The sequence below is a fragment of the Etheostoma spectabile genome, chromosome 9, assembly GCF_008692095.1.
Source record: "Etheostoma spectabile isolate EspeVRDwgs_2016 chromosome 9, UIUC_Espe_1.0, whole genome shotgun sequence".
Lineage (NCBI taxonomy): Eukaryota > Metazoa > Chordata > Actinopteri > Perciformes > Percidae > Etheostoma > Etheostoma spectabile.
Window position 1 is genome coordinate 28,655,603 of NC_045741.1, and position 1,749 is coordinate 28,657,351.

General features: G+C 39.9%; 1 protein-coding gene across 2 annotated transcripts in view; it reads right to left on the reverse strand.

Annotated features, from left to right (window-relative positions):
- nmu (neuromedin U) overlaps window positions 1-1,749 on the reverse strand; it is a 7,648-nt gene that overhangs the window by 4,955 nt on the left and 944 nt on the right. For both annotated transcript variants that reach the window (XM_032526082.1, XM_032526081.1), the window contains exons 2-5: window positions 644-693; window positions 489-536; window positions 329-382; window positions 116-145 (exon numbers count right to left, since the gene is read on the reverse strand). In XM_032526082.1, the coding sequence (XP_032381973.1) occupies window positions 116-145; window positions 329-382; window positions 489-536; window positions 644-693 (182 nt within the window). The remainder of the gene's footprint in view (window positions 1-115; window positions 146-328; window positions 383-488; window positions 537-643; window positions 694-1,749) is intronic.

Here is a 1,749-nt window from a genome sequence, read left to right on the forward strand (position 1 = left end):
TGTTTTTTTACAGTGTGTTCTGGGGACAGGCAGCTAGCAGATAGTGAGGAGATGTGCGCTGACAACAAATGTTCTAGCCTAAAACACACGTCAGAAACAAATAAGTTGTACTTACCCTTTTACTTTTTTCTCGCACTTTTAACTCCTGAGAAGAAAACACAAGATGACACAAGAGTCTTTTAGTTGATGTCATTCTGGGATTCTTTGTACTGTATAGCTCTACTCAAACAGGATGTATAATTAATGTTCCACTGTGCCATTTCCTATTCTTTTTTTGCTAGTTTAGTGACATATACTCCTCACTAAGAGATGATCAAGTATGAAGTACCTTTGACTTCTGAACCAGCATCAAGAAACAGAGTTCTCCTAAGATATCAGATGCCTGATAAAAGAAAGAAGAGCGGCTGTCAAAACATTAATAAATGTACCCTAAACTTGGAATATGCATGTGAAAAAAAAAATGCCACACAATATCACACCCCGCTCACCCAAAACGTCAGGTCTGTAGAGAGGTAGGATGAGCACACAGCGTCTATCTGTGGAGCATCAAAGAGGATGACGGGCAGGCACACAGACAGCAAGGATGAAGGAAGGAAAGAAGAAAGAAAGAAAGAAAGAAAGAGAATAAAATGGTGTTGCCTACCTGGCTGAGTAGTTGATCTGTTGTAGCTTGCTGAAGTTCTGCTGGAGCACCTTTTGTTTCATACGACAACACAGAAGTACACATTTAGCATAATATTGCTAACACATATCCTCCTCCTCACACAATATAGGACATTTACATCTGACAAACCTACTTTTATTATACAGCGTCTCCTGTACTGTGCTCGGCTTTGACGTGATTGCAGTGGATGTCTATTAGCAGTGTTAAATGCTTTACTGTAGAACATGGAGGACGCTGTCCAACACATTCATCAAGGGAAAAAGTGTCAATCTACATCTACGTCATGTGTGTTTTCATGTCAGATGGATGGATGGATGGATGGACAGATGCATGGATTGTGGATGGATAGACAGATGGATGGATGCATGGATGGATGGATTGATGGATGGATGGATGAACAGATGGATGGATGCATGGAGGGATTGATGGATGGATGGATGATGGACAGACGCATGGATGGATGGATGGACAGACGCATGGATGGATGGATGGATGGATGGATGGATGGATGGACGGATGGATAGGTGGACGGATGGACGGACGGATGGATGGATGGATGGATGGATGAACAGATGATGGATGCATGGATGGATTGATGGATGATGGATGGACAGACGCATGGATGTTGGATGGATAGATAGATGGATGGATGGATTAATGGATGGATGGACAGATGGACGGACAGACGGACGGATGGTTGGATGGATGGATGGATGGATCGATGCATGCATGCATGGATGGATTAAAAAAAACTTTTTACATTAACCTCATGATAGATATACAAAACATGGATTTGAGTCAGCAGCAAACCGATACAGTACAGTAAACATATCACATGATACACTATTTTCTACTAAAGTAAGTTTTTATATTTTGAAAAAAAGTGTTGTTTTCTACAATGTAAGATAAACCAAAAAGATATTTTGAATAACAGGTATTTGCTATATAAATACATCATCACCAGTGTGTGTTAACCGTATTATTTGGATTGTTTATTACTTAATTGCTTATAAGCCTACTAATTCTTTTTTGTGATTTTGCTTCCTTCGGTTGAGATAGATAGATAGATAGATAGATAGATAGAT